The following is a 23,071-nucleotide window of genomic DNA, read 5'->3' on the forward strand; positions in this document are numbered from 1 at the left end:
ACCACAAGGTGCAGACCACTGGTGAGCCTCAAGCATAGGAAGGACAGATTAGACTTTGATAGAAAACATTTAAAAAAAAACAAAACAGTCCAGTTCTGGAACAATTTTCTTTGGACAAATGAAGTTAAGATCAATATGTACCAGAACAAAGGAAAGAGAAGAGTATGGAGGAGAGAAGAAATGGCTCATGATCAGATGAACACCACATCATCTGTGAGACATGGCGGAGGCCTTGCTCTGGCCTGATCATGCATGACTGCCAATGGAAGTTACTCACTGGTGTTTGTTGATGATGTGACTGCTGGCAGAAGCAGCAGGATGAATTCTGCAGTGTAGAGGGCGCTATACTGTCTGCTCAGAGTCAGACAAATGCTACAAAACTGACAGGACTACACTTCACACTACAGATGGACAAGGAGACAAAACACACTGGGACAGCAAACCAGGAGCTTTACAACACAAAGAAGTGGAATATTCGTCAATGGCTAAGACCGTCAACTGACCTCAACCCAACTGGACATGCAGTTCACTTACTGAACACAAAACTAATGGCATAAAGTTCAACAAACAAGCAGCGCCTGAAGACAGCGGGCAGTAAAGGCCTGGCAAAGCATCAGCACTGGAGATGGCTATGGGTTCAGACTTCAGGCAGTCATTGAATGGAAAGGACTTTTAACCAAGTACTGGCAATGATCGTTATATTTAGGATTAGGTTAGTATGTCCAAATGCTTTTGAGCCCCTGAAATTGGGTGGGACCACATGTACAAATGCCTGTCTTTTCTAAACATCTCAGAGTTTTTGTTAAGCCCCTTGTAATAAAGCTGAAAGTCTACACTTTCCCAATCTCATAATGTTTTCTTCATTTCACATCCATTGTGGTGGTGCACAGTGCCAAAATTATGAAAACTGTGTCACCATCCAAATACTTATGGACCTGACTGTGGACTTGGATGAGAGGCTGTGTGCTCCCCCATCTCAAATACTAGCATCCCAGTGATGTTCTACATTATGAAAGTCTAGCCTAGTAGGTGGCAGTGCAATGCAAAGCGGTAAAGATTGGTATGGTGTGTTTTGTCTTGGTAAAGTGATTATATTACTCCACTTTCCTCTTTTGTATTATTATGTAGACTTTGTCGGAATGCCTCAGATTTCCCAGACTTGCCACGGTTTATAAGGTATTGTACCATATAATTTCTCCCCGCCTTCCCTTCTACATTTATAACCTCAGGCAATTAGGTGTAGTAAAAAACAAGCAAGGGTTAAGTTACAACTTTAGATGTATTATTGAAAATATTCATAAATAACACTATGCAAAGTGCATTTGAATATTGGCAACCATACAACCTGATAAATGGTGATGTGTAGTTTCAGGCGGCACACAGACTTGTTAGTTACTTTAAAATGTCTCTCGCTAAGTCCTCATTTGTGGTCAGCTTTCTTCAGAACAGGCCGCATGCCTGTCTCAATATGGCTGCCAAGCTGTGCTCTTCATTGTGTTGTCCTTTTCAGTTCATGGTGTGTGAGGTGCTCCTTCATCATATGTTTGTAAGAGAGATGTATAGATGCTCTGTCCATACCCTACAGCCAATAGGGCGTCATGATACTTAAAGGCTTCTGATACAAGCCAATTCCAAACAGCCATACTTCAGACCAGTGGGGGCACAGAATACCTTCACACCTGCCCCCAACACTATTTATTAAGGTGAAGCTTGCCAGCTAAATAGTTGGCCTCCATGTGGGGGTTGACTGAGAGAGTCCTGCAGAGAATCCTTTTCCAAACTGGTTTGAGGCACTTCACCACCTCCCGACCCTTTAGTAAAATTACAAAGAGACTTAGTTCTAAAAGGGGGGAAGGGGCAATTTAACCATACAAATAGACATACAAAATGTTTATCAACTTATATGCAAAAATTCACACCACAACAGGTGTTTCTTCTTTAAGGTCAAATGCAGCCTTTAGATCTTTCAGTGTTGCATTTAGTCATCCTCGATTAGACCTATGCTGCCAATATGACAACGTTCAATGTGTTAAAAAGCGCTAATCTTTAAACTTTCTCCCCTTCCCTGTTCTTTGCTTTGTCTCATTCAGCTGGACGTTGTCTCCATATCAAGACGGTGTTCACTTTAAATCTGCCGAGAGCTTCTCAGGCTAACATGGAGAGCTCACAGCATAAAGACAGTTTCCCACACCTGCCACCCATTTCCATTCTATAAGAAATACTGATCATTCAGACTCGGACAGCATCTCAAAGATCACAGGGTATGATGGGAAATACAAAATTCATTTTTTTTCTATAATTTTCTGGAACATTCTGGTTGATTTTGTGACTTCTCTCATCACGCTAAGGATCATAGTTCGCTTGCAGCACCGATTTATAAGCGCAAAGCAGAGGGGAAGGAAAAAAAATGAATCCATTGGTGCTCAAATTATTTGATACGCTGTCTTGGACATTTCCAAAAAATACCGTTTTGGAGCACGATGATTCAGTTCATTATCCCACAGAATTTTAAAATTCCATTAATCCTCCTGCCACCCCACAACTTAGCATTTAAAGTCAGAACGCTGATTATCCTTTTTAGTAACCTGAGCCCGCCCAAACTTTTCAGTAGCACCCGTTTTCAGGTCTGTCAGCTTCAGAACAACATTAGAGGTGATAATCGCCACAGGATGTGACATTGGCTAGAGGGTTTTAATCCCTCGCATTCTTCTCATCGCAACAGACATGCCCTTTCAATTCAAGAGAGTACAGTTCCTGGTGAAGGTGGCTTTTCAATGTCAATTAATGAGGCCCGGGGACAACCAGGGGTTGATCTTAGCTTACCAGGCTTCTCGCATGGTCAGCTTTACGTAACTTCCTCCTGGGTTAGTTCCGCAAGAAGCCTATATGTCTACGCCCCTGATAGCAAAGCCAAAAATATTATATATCAAGAGGCCCTCGGCTATGAAAGCTATCAATATAAATTCTTCTCAATACAAATTACATTAGCAGATAGATAGTTGGCCTCCATGTGAGGTTTGACTGAGAGAATCCGGCAGAGAATCATTTGCCAAACTTGTTTGAGGCACTTCACCACCCCCTGTCATAAAATTACAAGGAGACTTTGTTCTAAAAGGCTAGGGGTACTTCACCATACAAATAAAGACATGCAAAATATTTATCAACTTGTATGCTAAAATTCACACCATAACAGGTGTGTATTCTTTAAGGTCAAATGTAGCCTTTAGATCTTTCAGTGTTGCATTTAGTCATCCTTGATTAAACCTGTGCTGTCAGTATGAAAACTTCAAAGTGTTAAAAAGCTCTGATCTTTAAACTTTCTCCCCTTCCCTGTTCTTTGCTTTGTCTCCTTCAGCTGGATTTTCTCTCCATTTCAAGATGGTTTTCACTTTAAATCTGCTGAGAACTTTTCAGGCTAACATGGAGGGCTCACAGCATTTCCAGGCCCACATAAAGACTTAGTTTCCCACATCTGCCACCCATTTCCATTCCATAAGAACTACTGATCATTCTTGAAGACTCGGACAGCATCTCAATTACATATAAAGACATCTCAAAGTCTTTTCCTTTTAAAGATCGTAGGGTACGGTGGAGAAAAAAAAAAAAATCAATTAATATTACAGGAAAGGAGGGGAAGGCAGTCATTCAATCATTCAACTTAAAATCTTAACATTGAGCGCATTTATCTCATTTCAAATTGTTCAAAATGTATCTTGGCCAAGATGAGAATGTTGTAATCGAGCTCTAGTCTTACTGGTCCACATGTTCTGGGCGTGCAGCAAATTAACAAAGTTTTGGACAAAAGTCTTTGCATACCTATCGGACAGTCTTGGGGTCACAATCCCTCCTAATCCACGAACAGCTGTGTTTGGTGGTCTTACAGAAGGGCTTAAAGTGGAGAAGGACAAACAGACTGTCATTGTGTTTACCTATCTACTAGCATATAGACTTATCTTACTCAACCGGAAAAATCCTCCCATACAACCCACTCCCACCGCATTTTATAAGTCAGTGGGTAACCGATGTCCTTTACTATTTCTGATTGGAAGACATCAAATTCTTGCTTAAAGGATCTGTTCAAAACTTTAAAAAAAAAATATGGTAAGATCTAATCGATAAAACTTTAGAATAAGCATTTATATCACAGAGAAATGGACATTCTCCATCCTTTATTGCTACTAAAGATTTGCTGTTGGCTCTCCTCTCTTTCTCTAGGGTGGGGGTTCAGTTCTCTTTTGTGAAGTTTGACTTGATCTTATGGAATGTTATTTTCTTCCAATACATCCATAAAGAAAGTCTCAGTTGGTGAGTTTCTGTGTTTGCTCTAGACATTAACCCTGAAATGTGCTCAGGTTATTTCTGCGAATATTCTAAATTAATCATATCACTCTTTAACAGGAAAAAAGAGCCGCTCCACACCATGCGAGAAGGGCATCTTTGATGAGAAGAGCAGACACTTGGGGGTAGAGAAGAGTTTCCCCACACAACATGGCCTCAGCCACAGATGAAGGTGTGAATGAAAGACTGGCACACATTAAACAGGAGGAATATGAGTGGGACACACCAGAGAAATGTTATTTCTGTGTGAAGGCAGAGAATTGTGAGGGAAGAAACTCAGATTTTAAAGAGGAGGAGTGCGAGCGAGATGTTAAAACTGAGGATTCAGAAGAGTCGTCCATTAGTCTTGAACTGCAAAAGCACGAGGGTGGAAATCGTTTGAAACAAGATGTTTCGAAAGAGTCTCATTCCAGTGTACAGCCCCAGTTCTTGAACACAAGATCACTGGCTACCCAAGAGAGTTCTATAGAACTGAAATCTGAGTTGGAAGATAAAATCGATGAAGGAAACATGGGAGAAGCAGAAGAGCAGCAGTCATCTAGGAGTGTGGGAACAAGTAAGTAATGAGGTTAAATATAAAAGGAAGTGTAACTGAGGCCATTTACAGATTCTACTCTGTCTTGGTGTTTTAAGGAGGTGGAAGTGAGAGGGGAATACACATGCAAGTCCTAGTAGAGCAACAAGCTGGTTGGATGCATGACAACTAATAGCAGCTGTCCTAACAAATAATAAATCAAAAATGTCTGAATAAGCAGAAAAATCTCAAAACTTTCCAGCATGCAACTTTCTACATAACACAGTGATTAAGCCATTCAAACATTGTCCAGAATGGCAATCATGTGTACTCATGCTTTGCTGAGTCAAAGTATAAAGTATGTGAACCCTTTGGAGTGATCTGGTTTACTGCATGAATTGGTCCTAAAAAGTGATCTGCTCTTCATCCAAGTCCCAGGTACTGATGATCTACACAATGAGCTTAAGCCAGTGACACACAACACATTCTACTGTTTCAGGTCTTTATTTTACAAACACATTCAACGTTCACAGTGGTAGTGTATAAAGTAAGTGGACCTTGGGATTGAATAACTGGTCGAGCCTCCTTTGGCAGCAGTGACCTCAACCAGACACTTCCTGTAACTGCAGATCAGACCTGCACATCGTGTGGGGGGAATTTTCGCTCATTCTTCCCTGTAGGACTGCCTTAACTCTTCTATATTCTTTTGTTACCTTCTGTGTGTGGCTCTCTGTCTCTCTCTCTTTAAAAATTTAAAAGGATTGAGATCTGGGCCACTCCAAAAGGCGCAGTTTGTTCTTCTGAAGCCATTGTGCGGTGGATTTGCTGCAATGTTTGGGCTCGTTGTCCTGTTGCATCTCCCAGCCTCTTCTGAGTTGAAGTTGACAGACACCTTCACATTATCCTGGGGAATTTGTTGATAAACTTGGGAATTCATTTTCACCTCAATGATACAAAGCTGTCCAGGCCCTGATGCAGCAAAGCAGGCCCAAATTATGATGTCCCTCCACCATACTTTACTGTAGGGATGATGCTTTGATATTGATATGCGGTGCCCTTTTTACACCAAATGAAGTTCTGCTTGTTCCTTACAAATAGTTCAATTTTGGTTTCATCGCTCCACAAAACATTTTCCCAGTACCATTGTGGAGTGTCCAAGTGCTTTTTGGCAAACTTCAGACGTTCAGCAATGTTTTTTTTTTTTTGATAGCAGTGGCTTAACTTCTTGGTGTCCTGCCTTGGACTCTTTTCTTGTTCAATGTTTTGCATATAGCGGACTCATAAAAAGAGATGTTAGCCACTTCTAGTGACTTCTTCAAGTCCTCTGCTGTCACTTGAGGGTTCTTCTTCACCTCATTGCTGACTTTGCATTGTGCTTTTGTGGTCATCTTGGCAGGGCACCCACTTCTAGACAGAGTAGCCACAATACCAGATTGTCTCCATTTATAGACAACTTGCCTAACAGTAGACTGATCTCAGATCTTTGAGATGACTTTGTGACCCTTTCCACCCTTATGTAGACGAACAATTCTCCATCATAACTCTTCAGACAGCTCTTTTGTGCGAAGCAGGACTCCCATCTGGATATGCTTCTTGTCAAAAGCTCTCAACTCAGACTTTATAGTGTTTGTGATCAATCAAAGTCATTGTAGGCCACCACACCTCTGAACTTGTTTCATTAAATGGACTCCGGGTGTAAGAAATTCGGACCGCAATGAGCTTTTTAAAAAGTCATTAGCTTGGGGTTCACTTTTTCCAACCTTCAGTTTCACAGTTTGAATGATTTATTCAATGTGGTCAAAAATTCTCAGAAAATCTGTGGATCTTTGGTTGTAGAAGGCTGTGTTTGTTCATTATTGGGACTGACATGAAGATACGGCCATGCTTTATATGGGAATTAACCATAAATAGAGAGAATTCCTAGGGGTTGACATGCTTTTTACTTTGAATATATACGTGGACAAAATTGTTGGTACCTTTCAGTCAATGAAAGAAAAACTCAAAATGGTCACAGAAATAACTTTAATCTGACAAAAGTAATAATAAATAAAAATTCTATGAAATTTAACCAATGAAAGTCAGACATTGATTTTCAACCATGCTTCAACAGAATTATTAAAAAAATAAACTCATGAAACAGGCCTGGACAAAAATGGTGGTACCCCTAACTTAATATTTTGTTGCACAACCTTTTGAAGCAATAACTACAATCAAACGATTCCTGTAACTGTCAATGAGACTTCTGCACTTCTCAGCAGGTATTTTGGCCCACTCCTCATGAGCAGACTGCTCCAGTTGTCTCAGGTTTGAAGGGTGCCTTTTCCAGACGGCATGTTTCAGCTCCTGCGGTGGGTTGGCACCCTGCCCAGGATTGGTTCCTGCCTTGTGCCCTGTGTTGGCTGGGATTGGCTCCAGCAGACCCCCGTGACCCTGTATTCGGATTCAGCGGGTTAGAAAATGGATGGATGGATGGATGTTTCAGCTCTTTCCAAAGATGCTCAATAGGATTGAGGTCAGGGCTCATAGAAGGCCACTTTAGAATAGTCCAATGTTTTCCTCTTAGCCATTCTTGGGTGTTTTTAGCTGTGTGTTTTGGGTCATTGTCCTGTTGCAAGACCCATGACCTGCGACTGAGACCAAGCTTTCTGACACTGGCCAGCACATTTCTCTCTAGAATCCCTTGATAGTCTTGAGATTTCATTGTACCCTGCACAGATTCAAGACACCCTGTGCCAGATGCAGCAAAGCAGCCCCAGAACATAACAGATCCTCCTCCATGTTTCACAGAAGGGACAGTGTTCTTTTCTTGATATGCTTCATTTTTCCATCTGTGAACATAGAGCTGATGTGCCTTGGCAAAAAGTTCAATTTTTGTCTCATCTGTCCATAGGACATTCTCCCAGAATCTTTGTGGCGTGTCCACATGTAGTTTGGCAAATTCCAGTCTGGCTTTTTTATGATTTGTTTTCAACAATGGTGTCCTCCTTGGTCGTCTCCCATGAAGTCCACTTTGGCTCAAACAACGACAGATGGTGCGATCTGACACTGATGTTCCTTGAGCTTGAAGTTCACCTTGGATCTCTTTAGAAGTTTTTCTGGGCTCTTTTGTTACCATTCGTATTATCCGTCTCTTTGATTTGTCATCAATTTTCCTCCTGCGCCACGTCCAGGGAGGTTGGCTACAGTCCCATGGATCTTAAATTTCTGAATAATATGTGCAACTGGAGTCACAGGAACATCAAGCTGCTTCGAGATGGTCTTATAGCCTTCACCTTTGACATGCTTGTCTATAATTTTCTTTCTAATCTCCTGAGACAACTCTTTCCTTTGCTTCCTCTGGTCCATGTTGAGTGTGGTACACACCATGTCACCAAACAACACAGTGACTACCTGGAGCCCTATATATAGGTCCACTGACTGATTACAAGATTGTAGACACCTGTGATGCTAATTAGTGGACACACCTTGGATTAACATGGCCCTTTGGTCACATTATTTTCAGTCTTTTCTAGGGGTACCATCATTTTTGTCCAGGCCTGTTTCATGAGTTTATTTTTTTAATAATTCTGTTGAAGCATGGGTGAAAATCAATGTCTGACTTTCATTGGTTAAATTTCATAGAATTTTTATTTATTATTACTTTTGTCAGATTAAAGTTATTTCTGTGACCATTTTGAGTTTTTCTTTCATTGACTGAAAGGTACCAACAATTTTGTCCACGTATATATTCAAAGTAAAAAGCATGTCAACCCCTAGGAATTCTCTCTATTTATGGTTAATTCCCATATAAAGCATGGCCGTATCTTCATGTCAGTCCCAATAATGAACAAACACAGCCTTCTACAACCAAAGATCCACAGATTTTCTGAGAATTTTTGACCACATTGAATAAATCATTCAAACTGTGAAACTGAAGGTTGGAAAAAGTGAACCCCAAGCTAATGACTTTTTAAAAAGCTCATTGCGGTCCGAATTTCTTACACCCGGAGTCCATTTAATGAAACAAGTTCAGAGGTGTGGTGGCCTACAATGACTTTGATTGATCACAAACACTATAAAGTCTGAGTTGAGAGCTTTTGACAAGAAGCATATCCAGATGGGAGTCCTGCTTCGCACAAAAGAGCTGTCTGAAGAGTTATGATGGAGAATTGTTCGTCTACATAAGGGTGGAAAGGGTCACAAAGTCATCTCAAAGATCTGAGATCAGTCTACTGTTAGGCAAGTTGTCTATAAATGGAGACAATCTGGTATTGTGGCTACTCTGTCTAGAAGTGGGTGCCCTGCCAAGATGACCACAAAAGCACAATGCAAAGTCAGCAATGAGGTGAAGAAGAACCCTCAAGTGTCAGCAGAGGACTTGAAGAAGTCACTAGAAGTGGCTAACATCTCTTTTTATGAGTCCGTTGCTGTGACCATTTTGAGTTTTTCTTTCATTGACTGAAGGGTACCAACAATTTTGTTCACGTGTGTATATATATATATATATACGTCCATCTGTATGTTCGTCTGCTTTCCACGACAGAACTACTTAATGGATTTAGATGTTTATTTTTTTCTTCTTTCTATAATCTGCTGGAACATTCTGGTTGATTTTGCGACTTCTCTCATCACGCTACATATCATAGTTTGCTTGTGGCAGTGATTTATAAGTGCCAAGCGCAGGGGGAGGCATAAAATGAATCAATTGGTGCTCAAATTATTTAACACACTGTCTCGGACATATATTTCAATAAATACTGTTTTAGAGCACAACGATTCAGTTCATTATCCTACAGAACTCCATTAGTCCTCCTGCCACCCCACAACTTGGCATTGAATGTCGGAGCACCGATTTATCTTTTTGAGAAACCTGAGCCCACCCAAACTTTGCAGTGGTACCCATCAGTGGCGTGCAATGAAGTTCATGGCTGGTGAGGCACTGACTCCTTCAGTGTCAGGTTTACAAATATGTGAGCCCAAAAGAGTAGCTTATTCACCACTCAGTTGGCAGCCAGCATGAACACTGACTACTGGTTATGTTTCATATCTCATCAGCATTCTTTAAACACACACAGGTAAGGCACATATTTGCATAAGAACAAATGTTACATTTATAGTGACGAGAGAGAGCAGAGAAGAGCTCCTTTGCTCCTCACCCTCCATGTGTTCTAAACTTGCTGTTGGAATTCCACAATTCATACTCGTTCAATACAAATGAAAGTATAGAGTGGTGTACAAAAAAACGGGTTTAAATTTTGAAAAATGTTGTAGTTTTTTTTTTTTAAGTTTTTGATTGTAATGATTTATAATACAGACTGTTCAACAAAAGTATAAGAAGAAAAACAAAAGAATATTTTATTTAAGGTCAAAATTTAGTTTTTTAATGTTGGATTTTTTTTTTTTCTTTGTCTGATCCAATTTTTTTTTTTTTTATAAAATAGAAAACCGTTTATGGTCTTACCTTTATTTGTAAATGAAGTCCATTTGTCTATCCTTTTCCACGAAAACCTCCATCACTTTCTTGTAAAAGTCCTCATTATTTTGCTTTAGTTTTAAAAGTCTTAATCTACCATTTTGGCAGTTGGAACACAAAATAATAATAAATGGCCCGCTGCAGTGCACTTGACTTTCTGGTATCGCTAACTTATTAGCACCTCTGCGTAGCAGAACAGCAGCAATGAGCACCTGTTGGGCTCACATGTGCCCCTTTAGGGTGGCACGGTACTGTCTGCCTCACCTTGTGCCTTTTCATTGTGGTTTAATGTCCTATCGGCGAGACTACATATGTCACACATTCATTAAAGATATTAGCCAGACTGTGGAAAGTCAGGGTGTATAATAAACGTGTCTGCAAATGTTATATTGGCGACATACGGAGAGACAGCAACAGGCACATGCCAATTGCAGGTATCAACCCCGTACTTCTAAAATTTTTATTATTATGCTGTCTTAAGGAATTGTTCTGTTGTGTATATTGTATTGACCCCCTACTTTTGACACCCACTGCACGCCCAACCTACCTGGAAAGGGGTCTCTCTTTGAACTGCCTTTCCTGAGGTTTCTTCCATTTTTCCCTACAAGGTTTTTATTGGGAGTTTTTCCTTGTCTTCTCAGAGAGTCAAGGCTGGGGGGCTGTCAAAAGGCAGGGCCTGTTAAAGCCCATTGCGGCACTTCCTGTGTGATTTTTGGGCTATACAAAAATAAACTGTATTGTATTGTGTGTGAAGAAGAGCGCAGTCCGAGGTGAGATTCGTCGCTGCTGCATCTTGGGTTTTTCCCCCATGTATTTGAACAGGAAAAGGCGCCAATTCTGCAATTTTGACTATAAAAATGATCAAAATTATTGGAATCATACAGTAAACCAATTTATATCACATACCAGTAAACAAATTTATTTTATCGTTTTTACCATGTTTCCCTGAAAGTAAGACCTAGCAGTAATTTCTGACGTACCACTAATATAAACCCTCCCCCAAAATAAGACCTACCGCTAATCCGCCATTTTTGCATCTGTCCTGAGAGCTGCCGTATTTAGCCTAGAAGTTGCCCTGGTTACAAGGTAAGGCACTTTTACAAGTAGTTAAAAAAGTAAACGTTGTCTTTTGTCCAGCATAACATCGGATAAATATTTTTACCCCCAGACAAGATGAGTGCCAAAAGAACGAGCTTCTCCATTGAGTGCAAAAAAGGGATCTTGGAAAACTCCCAGGGAAAGAATCTAACCTAAGCTGGATCTCCGCATGGTACGGAAATGGTGTGCAGAGTATGACAACCTCAGTCACAAGATGGATGAGGGACATGCTAAGAAGAGCAAGTGTGGATCAGGTCGGCAACCATTATTTACTGAGCTGGAAGACACTGTCTGTAAATGGATTGCTGACAGGAGAGCAAAGGCTTTGGTTGTGCGTAGGGCTGATATTCAAGCATTTGCTCTTGCAATGGCACCTCACATACCGGTAGAATTAGGCCCAGCCAATTTCAAAGCATCACAACACTGGCTGGATGGCTTCCTTTGGCGATATGATCTGTCTCTGAGAAGATGAACAACACTGTTCAAGCTGGATGACCCTGAAATTATTAAACGTGCATTAGCATTTAAGTCTTCTGTTGACAACATAGACTTTACTAAATACCAACTCTCCAACATGATTGCTATGGATGAAACTGCAGTGTATATGGGTCAAAGATCTCAAATGACAATTGATCAGAGGGGCGCCTCGTCAGTCTACATTCCCTCCACTGGTTACGAAAGTGCACGGGTGTCCTGTATTTTGGCAATTCGTGTGGATGGAAAGAAGGTCCCACCTCTTAACATCGCTAAGGGCAAGAAAGAGAAGATGGCCGATGTTTCAGGTATTTATGTTCTTGAAACCGAGAAGGCATGGGCCACTCAAGCCGTTATAAGAAAGTGGGTAGATTTAATGTTTCCACGTGTTTTGCGAGGTGCCCAAAGAGGTTTCTGCTAGCACTCCCCGCGCTAAAGACATGAAGAACTTCCTTAAAGAGAGAAGAATAGATCAGATAATAGGCTTTCATTCCTGCAGGAATCCTCTCCAGATACTTGACATTGCAATAAACAAGCCATTCAAGGACCATTTGCGAATAGAAGTCAATGATTACATTGAAAATGAGAATGGATAGAAATCAGCGGGGGAACTTTGTGAAGCCTAAGCTGCAAGAGGTGGTGACTTGGGTGAAGAATTCAGGGGATAAAATCACAAAAAGCTGTGTTGCCAACGCACTACGAGCAGGTTACCTGGACAAGAAGTGTTCATTTAAGGAGAGCAGTATTGCTGAACATGACAGATTGGGGCCATTAATTCTAAAGGAAATCCAGGAAGGAATTGCTGGTTCAGATATGGAGAGTTATGATGATATTCTAGAAGAAGATGACATGATTGTATTTGAATAAATGTAGAAGTAGTTAACATACAGTAATTTGTATAACATGAATACATGTTGATTGTTAAACCAGTGTTAATATAGGAGGGGGTGCCCAAGGGAGTCTGTGATACCGGTAGCGCTGCCCTGGCCGGGGCTTTTTTGGTGCACATTGTTCCTCCTGAGTGTGGGACAGCTTTCAATCTCGTTTTTTGCTTCTTCTCGTTCTTTGTGGTTGGCGTGTGGCTGTGGGCTTTTGTTTCCTGCTGGGGTGGGGTGCTGCATTTCACCTTTTTTTTTTTTTAGGCGAGAAAAAATCTTTTCTCATTTGGGAAGGGGTAAGGTGCGGCGTTTGTCCCCGGCGGGGAGAGATCGAGAACAGCAGGAGATGGGGTTGAAACTTGGGGCACTACCTCGGAGTAAGTTGTTCTGTGCTAACCTTCCCGTGGGTGGGGGGCGGTGTGTGCTCCGGGGGCTCTGCCCAGCGTGGCGCTATTGCTGATTATTTTGGGTACCCCCTCGTACAGTAGTTTGTAGAACATGAATACCATACATGTTGATTTGATTGTTGAACAGGTATTAACGTACCAGTAGTTTGTACTGTATAGTTGTTGAGCAGGAATAAATGTACTTTACTTTTTTGAACTTCAATAAAAATAAGACCTACCCGAAAATAAGCCCTAGTGCATTTTTTGGACCTAAAATTAATATGACACGGTCTTATTTTCAGGGAAACACGTTCGTTTATTTTACTTTTCATGATGACAGACCCTGACCACATGTCCCTGGTACCCATCTCCAGGGGCCTCATGCATAACACCGTGCGTAGAATTTGCACTATAACATGACGTAAAAAGCGGAAATGTACTTGTGCACAAAAAAAAAAATCCAGATGCATAAATCTTCTGCTACATGAATCGTAACGCACGTGCACGCTCCTTCTGCCCCTCCCCAACTCCTCCCAGAATTATGCCTCTTTGAATATGCAAATCAATATAAATAGCCCTTAAGCTCAGTGTTCTGTGAAAAGGCAATAAATAGAATTTCAGTGAATACCAAGTGGAGGCAAAGAAAAATGTACTATTTGTTGGTTTAATCAGTAGTATACAGTAATCCCTCCTCGATCGCAGGGGTTGCGTTCCAGAACCCACCGCAATAGGTGAAAATCCGCGAAGTAGAAACCATATGTTTGTATGGTTATTTTTATATATTTTAAGCCCTTATAAACTCTCCCACACTGTTAACATTATTAGAGCCCTCTAGACATGAAATAACACCCTTTAGTCAAACGTTTAAACTGTGCTCCATGACAAGACAGAGATGACAGTTCTTTCTCACAATTAAAAGAATGCAAATTGATCATCTTCTCTTCAGGAGCAGAGAATTTCAGAGGGAGAGAGACAGCGAGCGCTCGCAAAGAAAAGCAAACAATCAAAAAATCAATACTTGTGCTTTTAAGTATGCGGAAGCACCACGATAAAGCAGCATTTTTCAGAGGAGCATCCGTATCCTCTAGGCAAACAGCCTCTGTGCAAACAGCCCCTCCGTCAGGCAGAGAGAGTGAGAGAGACAGAGAAAAGCAAACAATCGAGCACCGCGCGGGAAGCATATCTTATACCACTGAGGAGTTTTAGTTAATATGTAATACATGCTCCGATTGGGTAGCTTCTAAGCCATCCGCCAGTAGCGTCCCTTGTATGAAATCAACTGGGCAAACAAACTGAGGAAGCGTGTACCATAAATTAAAAGACCCATTGTCCGCAGAAATCTGTGAACCAACGAAAAATCCGTCATATATACTTAGATATGCTTACATTTAAAATCCACGATGAAGTGAAGCCACGAAAGTCGAAGCGCGATATAGCGAGGGATTACTGTATACAACAAAAGGAAGTTGATCGAGTGACATAGCGTGTTGGAGAAACTCGAAAGCTCATGTTCACACAGTGCCCAAAATTAAAAAGAAGTTGTCGGATATCAAAGTCGCCGTGATAAGGCGAGTAGTAGCCCACCGTCTGAGTGTCATATGAAAGCTTATTCGAGTACAGAGTAAAAAAAAAGCACACAGTGTGAAAAAATCACGAAATGTCAACTTTAATCTCGAAATTTCCACTTTAATCACGTAGTTTATTTTATCATTAAAGTAGAACATCATAAACTTCATCTTAAAATCATTTAATTTGCTAGTTTCTCAAATCCCATCGTAACTAAAGTAGCACGTTTAAATGCTTTGTTTTGTATTTGATCTTCCATGTGTGTGAATCACTACATGCTTTCGGGCTTTCTCTTCCTCCGACAGGACACACAATCCATTACATTCGTGATATTACAGCTCTCTGAATAATTAAAATACCTAGATGTATACGTGATATCATTTTCTTGATGATAGGAGTTAAAGCACGTTATTAAACATGGGAACAAGGTGGCGCAGTGATTGTTCATGTCTTATGCAAGATGCTTGCTGCGCCATGTGCGACCTTCGATGAAATGCTTTATTGCAGAAGTCCTGTCTCTTTCAAACGTACTAACCTCCAATTCCTGTCCTTACTTTTCTTTCTCCAAATACCCAATCACCACACAATCAGCTCTGTAATAGACGTTAAGCCATCTGTAAGCTTACAACGACGATTCTTCAAAACTTTTAAGGAACATTGAAATATCTTCGTAATGTTTATTCTATCCATCTATCCTTCCAGTATCGCGCCAGCCACAGCAAGAATACAGTGTGAGGTAGGAACAAACTGTTAACAAAGCTCAAATTACTCGCTAGCGCTGTGGCACCGTGTAGTTAAAGTTTAAGTTTTTTCTGTATAATATGAATATATTTTGCTGCATTTCATCTTTAAAATGATATCTTCATCATCTGTAAATACGCGCTTTATAAAGTGGCTCAGGTTGTAGTTATGATACAGTTATAGTACTGCACAAATACCTCATTGTAAACTTGCAAGTACAAACAGTTCTACAAGGAGCAATGATTGAGTGCGTTTAGAGTTCTTGGGATGAAACTGTTTCTGAACCGTGAGGTCCGTACAGGAAAGGCTCTGAAGTGTTTGTCGTATGAGAGCAGTTCGGAAAGAGAATTATCGGGATACAGCATCAAGCACACGCTGCCTCAGCCATTCTCTATTTGATCAGCTGCTGTAGAGCTGTGATTCACACTCAGATATAATCCTTCGAATGGTGCAGTGAGAATAATATGGAATTAGATGATCCAATGTGGTAACCCGTAATGGGAGCAGCTGAAAGAAGGTGCAGTGAGAGTAACAACGCTAAAGCAGTTATGGTATTTAGAATAGTTTTACCATTCTGTGGACCATTATATTGTTACTGGTTAATTACAATCAGATGCATTAAACTAATAAACAATATGCAGTTAATTTCAGTGTAATTATAAAGCCACGTCAGGGATTTAGATCTGAAAAAGTAAGGGAAACCGGAACAGTAACACTGCTTTGACGCTGGGTGCCGGCAGTCTGTAAAACTGTGTGCAGGACTTGCGTATGCCAGGGTATGAGCTACCGTGGAAATGTGCGAGGCTTTACGCCAGGTTTAGGTTTTATACATCACGATTTGAACGTGGAAACATTCTTGCGCAACATTTTTGTACATACGCGCCGTTTATACATGAGGCCACAGGTCTGTCAGCTTCAGAACAAAACCACAGAGGCGATAATCATCACAGAATGTGGCCTTGGCGAGAGGGTTTTAATCCAATGCGTTCCTCTAATTGTGACGGACACTTTCAATTCAAGAGAGTACAGTTTCCGGTGAAGCTTTCCTCTGCAATGTCAATTAACAAGGCCCATGGACAAGACCCCCTTAGCTCACTACACTTCGCGCATGGTCAGCTGTACGTCTCTTTCTTCTCGGTTAGTTCCTCAAAAATACCTATATGTCCTCACCCCTGATAGTAAAACAAGAGCCGAGCTTCTGACGTAGGTGAAAAGACGGGGCGGGGGGAAAGGGTGGACCCCTACTGGCAGAAAGAAAAGCAACAGAGTGTAATTGTAGACCCCGCAGTACCTGTGAGATCAGGCATGTAAAGCCCCAACATCATGAAACACCCTCAACGTCTTTCACGTAACACCCATCGCATTAGACTATGGTTAACATTAGGGCCCCGTGACACTATGGTTAACATTAGGGTTGTAGGAGGGTTATCTGAGTCAAAGGGCATTTCGTGACTGACGTTGTGGGCATTACCTGACCTACGTCATAGGTATTGCAAGCTGCAGCTACACCCTTTTCAAAGCTTCCAGCACTCGGTATTCTTAGACGGTCTCCCATCCAGGTACTAACCGAGCCTGACCCTGCTTAGCTTCTGAGATCGGACGTAATCAGGGTGGTATGGCCGTAAGCGAGAGTTGATCATTTTTCTTTCTCCATAAAGGCAAACATGGAAGCTACCTTTTCTAAACAACAGCCTTCTCTCTCTCCCTCAAAAAACATGAGAGAGAGAGAATGTTCTTTGTCCTTCATGCTGCTCACCTTCTCTTGGCTCTCTCGCTTTCACCCCCCACTCTGTCTGACTTTCTTGCTGGTAGATTCAAAGGCCAGGGGCAAATTGGACATCACATTTTCTAACCTTTTCTATCTGCTTCTCTTTTATTTTACCATCAAACCTGGACCATTCATTTTAAGACCGAGGGGAAGGACAACAGCCCACAGCATGGCACAGCTTCCCCCAGGACAGCCGAGGGAAGGGCAGCAGTCCTCAGAGGCGCCACGCATTGCACCTGTCCTTTTAACGCAAACGGGACACTGGAGGGCTGCTGCAGCCTGTGTTCCCAGGAAAAGTGTCTGTTCAGGATTGGATGCGATGATTGTGTTTTCTTTCTTTTTTTCTTTAGATAGATAGATACTTTATTAATCCCAAGGGGAAATTCACAATTTATATGAATTTATTTTATATGAACTTTATATGAATCTTCATTAAAATATGGTTGTTCCTAATCCTTCAGCTTTGGTTGTCACTAAGGGGCTGGGTAGGACTTTTAATAGCTTTTTTTTCCCCACTTTTTGTTTTTGCTTTCACCTCAAAACCAGTCCCTAAGGGAAAAAAAAAAAAAAAGTATGGGAGGTACTGGACTTAATCATTGGTGGTTGGGGAGAGGTTTGAGATGCAGGTGGGTTAAAGAGACACAGACAGGTAAGGGACCATGTTGCAATTCCCATTTAAAGACAGGAGTTGAACTTCCCAAATAGCCCTTGCCCTTATGTATATTTTTTTGTCCATGTTATGTTCGGTCAGGCTGTCAGTTCCAAATTTAACAAAGCAGGTGCCAAGCTGAGGAGCAGAACTATATCTGTCTATCTATCTCAAACTTTGTGCCTGCAGCCCTAACAGAATTTCAAAAGATTTCTTGTCTCCGAATTAATTTGAATAAAAGTGTGCTCTTTCCAGTGAATTCTCAAGCACACCATATTAGATTGAACACTTTCCCTTTTATCATCGCAGATCAGTTTAAGTACCTCGGGGTAAACATACAGCTCTTTATCAAGAACATTTCGCTGTGTGCATGGATAAACTTAAACAAGATGTGGAGAGATGTTCTACCCTCCTTCTTACTTTGGAAGTGAGAATTAACACTGTCAAGAAGAATTTCCTTCCTAAACTTCTGTTTCTAATTCATAACATCCCCATATACATTAACAAATATATTTTTTTAAGAAATTAGATTCAACCATAACCTAATTTATTTGGAATTTGAAATATCCATGCATCCAAAGGGCGACCCTACAAAGACCTAAGGTGCAGAAGGTGGCATGGCTCTACCTAACTTTCAGTTTTATTACTGGGCAGCAAGCATACAAACTATAAAAACCTGGACACGACAACAACATTTATTTATATAGCACATTTTCATACAAAACAAAATGTAGGTAAAAGTGCTTTACAAAATGAAGAATAGAAAAATAGAAGACACAATAAAAAATAAAAATAAGTCAACATTAATTAACATAGAATAAGTAAGGTCCGATGGCCAGGGTGGACAGAAAAAACAAAAAAAAACTCCAGACAGCTGGAGAAAAAAAATAAAATCTGCAGGGATTCCAGACCAAGAGACCGCCCAGTCCCCTCTGGGCATCACAAATAGATAAACAGACACAGGCTTGGTCCACAATAGAAATAAAAGCCTGCAGTACTTCTTTATGTTACTTACTTTGTGCCCCAATAAATACAAGTTATCGCCATTATACTAACACCCCGATTGTGCTTCTCTCACTTAGAATATGGAACCAATGTACGAAGCATTTTAAGATAAAGAAGCTTTTACCTGTGGCACCTCTGCACAAGAACCACCTTTATCCACCCTCTCAAACATATGCAGTTTTTAATGTCTGGAAAACATTTGGGATTAAATCATTTAGAGATCTGTACATAGACAACATCTTTGCATCCTACAAACAATTACACTCCAAATTTAGTCTCTCATCAACACAATTTTTCCACTATCTCCAAATTAGAAACTTTCCTAAACAAAATCTGTCCAGTTTTCCTCACCTCCCACCTACGTCTTTTCCAGAAGAGATATCGATCAGTCTCGAGGACTCAGACAGCATTTCTATAATATATAAGACCATTTTAAAGTCCCTCCCTTTCAAAGATCCAAGAGGACGGTGGGAAAAGGATCTCACACTCAACATCTCAGAAACAGAGAGGAAGGCAGCAATGCACAGAATTCACCTGAGCTCCATATGAGCAAAGCATTCAATTGTTCAACTTCAGATGTTCAAATCATCTATCTAATGCATCTCTTCTCGTTTAAAATTGTCTAAAATGTTTCCAGGCCAAGATGAGAATGTTGTCAATTTCCTTGGGATTAATAAAGTATCCTATCTATCTATCTATCTATCTATCTATCTATCTATCTATCTATCTATCTATCTATCTATCTATCTATCTATCTATCTATCTATCTATCTATCTATCTATCTATCTATCTATCTATCTATCTATCTATCTATCTATCTATCTATCTATCTTCTCTGTGCTAGGATTGCCTGTGTACTCATTTTCTGATGATAACCCTTCTTGATGAAATTCTTTAATAAGATTTGGACATGATTCGTCTTTTTTTTTATTGGGAACCTAAAGTGAGGAAAACGTGTGTGTGTATATATATATATATATATATATATATATATATATATATATAAGAGCTGAGAGAGCAGAAACTGTGTCTATCCAAAGCATTCACACGAATGAGAGTTGAGAGGACCGCGGGCGTGGGCTGTTAACTGTAAAAGGTGAAGAGGAGGACGGGACTTGGAAAAAAAATCTCATGATCAAAGTCTCGACTCGTGGGACTTTAAAAAATCTCTTGAAAAAAGTCTGGTCTCATCCCAAGATTTTTTTTTATATAATAGAGAGACATTTAACTAACCTTTTTGTGTTATTACAGATTTCCAGGAGAACTGTGGCTTCTTTCCATCGTCATTTCCTCAGATTTCTCCTCGGTGCAGAATGCAACATAAAAAAGAGAGGAGAAGGGTGAAGAAATCAACAAGAGGATCAGATTATTTCCATTGCAGTTCTCTTCCTACTGCTAAACAAGCACAGATAGGAGCCATCAACAATAAAAAACAAGATGTTCATAATACGGACCAAGAAGCTCTTTATGTATACAGAGAGTGCAGAATATTTTTCAAAAACACTCCTGACAGTAAAGATCAAAAGTTGATACATAGGAAGCAAAAGCCATATGTTTCTTCTGAATATGATAAGCTGTTTCCATGCAGTCAATCTCTTCCCAGTTACAAAATAATTCATGCTGGAGAGAAACCTCATTGCTGCTCTGAATGTGGAAAAAGATTCTCGCAAAAAAGCAGTCTGCAAAGGCACACAAGAATTCACACTGGAGAAAAACCTTATTGCTGTTCTGAATGTGGGAAGCGATTTGCTGCCAGAAGTGCTGTTCAGAGGCATACAAGGAGTCACACTGGAAAAACCTTACTGCTGTTCTGAATGTGGCAAACGATTCTTTGACAGCAGTGGTCTTCAGAAGCACACAAGAATTCACACCGAAAAGAAACCTTACTGCTGTTCTGAATGTGGTAAGCACTTCTCATACAGCAGCAGTCGTAATAGACATATGAGAGTTCACACTGGAGAGAAACCTTTTTGCTGTGAAGAATGTGGCAAACGATTCTCGCTATTAAGTCATTTTCAGACCCACACAAGAATTCACACTGGAGAAAAGCCATATAGCTGCTCTGAATGTGACAAATGTTTCTCACATAGTGGAAGTCTGAATAATCACATGACATTTCATACTGGACAGAAACCGTATTGCTGCGCAGAATGCGGCAAACAATTCTCACTAAAATGCAGTCTTCAGAGGCACACAAGAATCCACACTGGGGAAAAACCCTTTTGTTGTCCTGAATGTGGCAAACAATTTTCTAACAGTAGCCATCTTCAGAGACACACAAATTTTGCACATTAGGCAAGAAGCCATATTGCTGTTTTGAACGTGGTAAAAGATTTATTTAGAAAGTATTTAGAAACATGTAAAAATTCATTTGAAAATGTGCGAACAATACAATTTATCAGCACCGCAGAGACACTGGCATCACAATCTAGACTACAACACAGAAATCAAGAAGTTTTTAGTCAGTGATGGGGACACCAATATCAAATGATAGAAAAATTGATGCCATTTTTTTTAAATGATAAAGAAAATCTGAATGATTGAATTATCTGTCTCAAGTGACTGCTTAGTTCAAAGAATGGTGAGGCAAAAAATACAGTGCCATGAAATGTGGTTTATGATATGCCAAATGTGGAACAAAACAACAGAACTTGTGCCAGTGATGCTGGGATCTCTAGGATTAATGAAAATAAACTTTCAGGCCGAGCTTGACATCCTACCAATTACCATAATTCCATACCTACTGTAAAGGTAGGCAATGCAAGTGCTTCACCGAGCCCTCACTGCAAATTTAAGGAGCTAGAGCAGTACAACAGAATTGTCAAAAACCACAAAATCGGGCAACACTCCTTTCATAGTAGTAAGCGCATCATGAAAATTTGGAGAAATGAAAATCTCCATTGCTCTCCAGAATATGGCAAACGTTTCCCGGAAATACAGCCTCTTCAGGTTTGAGATGCAGGTGGGTTAAAGAGACAGAGAGTCTCATTGGTACATTTATGTCCAGGCACACAGACAGGTAAGGGACCATGTTGCAATTCCCATTTAAAGACAGGAGTTGAACTTCCCAAATAGCCCTTGCCCTTATGTATATTTTTTTGTCCATGTTATGTTCGGTCAGGCTGTCAGTTCCAAATTTAACAAAGCAGGTGCCAAGCTGAGGAGCAGAACTATATCTGTCTATCTATCTCAAAACTTTGTGCCTGCAGCCCTAACAGAATTTCAAAAGATTTCTTGTCTCCGAATTAATTTGAATAAAAGTGTGCTCTTTCCAGTGAATTCTCAAGCACACCATATTAGATTGAACACTTTCCCTTTTATCATCGCAGATCAGTTTAAGTACCTCGGGGTAAACATACAGCTCTTTATCAAGAACATTTCGCTGTGTGCATGGATAAACTTAAACAAGATGTGGAGAGATGTTCTACCCTCCTTCTTACTTTGGAAGTGAGAATTAACACTGTCAAGAAGAATTTCCTTCCTAAACTTCTGTTTCTAATTCATAACATCCCCATATACATTAACAAATATATTTTTTTAAGAAATTAGATTCAACCATAACCTAATTTATTTGGAATTTGAAATATCCATGCATCCAAAGGGCGACCCTACAAAGACCTAAGGTGCAGAAGGTGGCATGGCTCTACCTAACTTTCAGTTTTATTACTGGGCAGCAAGCATACAAACTATAAAAACCTGGACACGACAACAACATTTATTTATATAGCACATTTTCATACAAAACAAAATGTAGGTAAAAGTGCTTTACAAAATGAAGAATAGAAAAATAGAAGACACAATAAAAAATAAAAATAAGTCAACATTAATTAACATAGAATAAGTAAGGTCCGATGGCCAGGGTGGACAGAAAAAACAAAAAAAAAAAAACTCCAGACAGCTGGAGAAAAAAAAATAAAATCTGCAGGGATTCCAGACCAAGAGACCGCCCAGTCCCCTCTGGGCATCACAAATAGATAAACAGACACAGGCTTGGTCCACAATAGAAATAAAAGCCTGCAGTACTTCTTTATGTTACTTACTTTGTGCCCCAATAAATACAAGTTATCGCCATTATACTAACACCCCGATTGTGCTTCTCTCACTTAGAATATGGAACCAATGTACGAAGCATTTTAAGATAAAGAAGCTTTTACCTGTGGCACCTCTGCACAAGAACCACCTTTATCCACCCTCTCAAACA

At 40.3% G+C, this 23,071-nt stretch overlaps 1 protein-coding gene across 1 annotated transcript in view; it reads left to right on the forward strand.

Moving 5' to 3' along the window:
* Positions 1 to 23,071, forward strand: part of LOC120528903 (zinc finger protein 3-like) — a 32,276-nt gene that overhangs the window by 7,171 nt on the left and 2,034 nt on the right. The window contains exons 2-3 of the mRNA XM_039752979.1: positions 4,399 to 4,894; positions 20,122 to 20,641. Of these exons, the coding sequence (XP_039608913.1) occupies positions 4,489 to 4,894; positions 20,122 to 20,641 (926 nt within the window). The 5' untranslated portion in view covers positions 4,399 to 4,488. The remainder of the gene's footprint in view (positions 1 to 4,398; positions 4,895 to 20,121; positions 20,642 to 23,071) is intronic.

The sequence above is a fragment of the Polypterus senegalus genome, chromosome 4 (assembly GCF_016835505.1).
Source record: "Polypterus senegalus isolate Bchr_013 chromosome 4, ASM1683550v1, whole genome shotgun sequence".
NCBI lineage: Eukaryota > Metazoa > Chordata > Cladistia > Polypteriformes > Polypteridae > Polypterus > Polypterus senegalus.